The sequence below is a fragment of the Mus caroli genome, chromosome 17 (genome assembly GCF_900094665.2).
Source record: "Mus caroli chromosome 17, CAROLI_EIJ_v1.1, whole genome shotgun sequence".
Lineage (NCBI taxonomy): Eukaryota > Metazoa > Chordata > Mammalia > Rodentia > Muridae > Mus > Mus caroli.
The window spans coordinates 67373240-67373938 of record NC_034586.1 but is presented as its reverse complement, the minus strand read 5'-3'; the positions used below and the strand labels follow the sequence as shown (position 1 = coordinate 67373938).

The 699-nt window shown below is 41.1% G+C and overlaps 1 protein-coding gene across 1 annotated transcript in view; it reads left to right on the top strand.

The window, feature by feature from the left end:
* The window catches only part of Smchd1 (structural maintenance of chromosomes flexible hinge domain containing 1), a 90891-nt gene that overhangs the window by 36993 nt on the left and 53199 nt on the right, over nt 1-699 (top strand). Inside the window, exon 14 of the mRNA XM_029471073.1 lies at nt 513-652. Within this exon, the coding sequence (XP_029326933.1) occupies nt 513-652 (140 nt within the window). The remainder of the gene's footprint in view (nt 1-512; nt 653-699) is intronic.

Sequence of the window (699 nt, the reverse complement as noted above, 5' to 3'; positions counted from 1 at the left end):
CTTTGTAGACCAGGCTGGCCTTGAACTCAGAAATCTGCCTGCCTCTGCCTCCCAAGTGCTGGGACTAAAGGTGTGCGCCACCATGCCCGGCTTTTTTTTTTTTTTCCTTAAAGATTTATTTATTTATTATATGTGAGTACACTGTAGCTGTCTTCAGACGCACCAGAAGAGGGCATCAGATCTCGTTACGGATGGTTGTGAGCCACCATGTGCTTGCTGGGATTTGAACTCAGGACCTTTGGAAGAGCAGTCGGTGCTCTTAACCACTGAGCCATCTCACCAGCCCTTTATGTAGTCTCCTGATTAAATATCTTCTGGTGTTTGTGGATGCTTCCATTCCTATAAAATGGAGGTATATAATCTTGTGTTGTGAATAATGAGCATAGTATTGCTTACTTAAGTATTGCTTTATTAAGTTTTGCATTTTTTATTGTCTATAACTGCTACATACAAAAGTATTTCCGTCTATTTAAACCACTAAATATGTATTTAATTACATAATTTCTCAATAGGTCCCCCTCATCAACTAAAAGTGAAACCTGACTCCGAAGTTCTGGTTATAGAGAATGGAACAGCTTTCCCATTTCAGGTGGAAGTTGTGGATGAGTCAGACAACATAACAGCACAACCAAAGCTGATCGTCCACTGTAAGGTGAGGTTGTTGTGTGACTGTCCACTGTAAGGTGAGGTTGTTGTGTG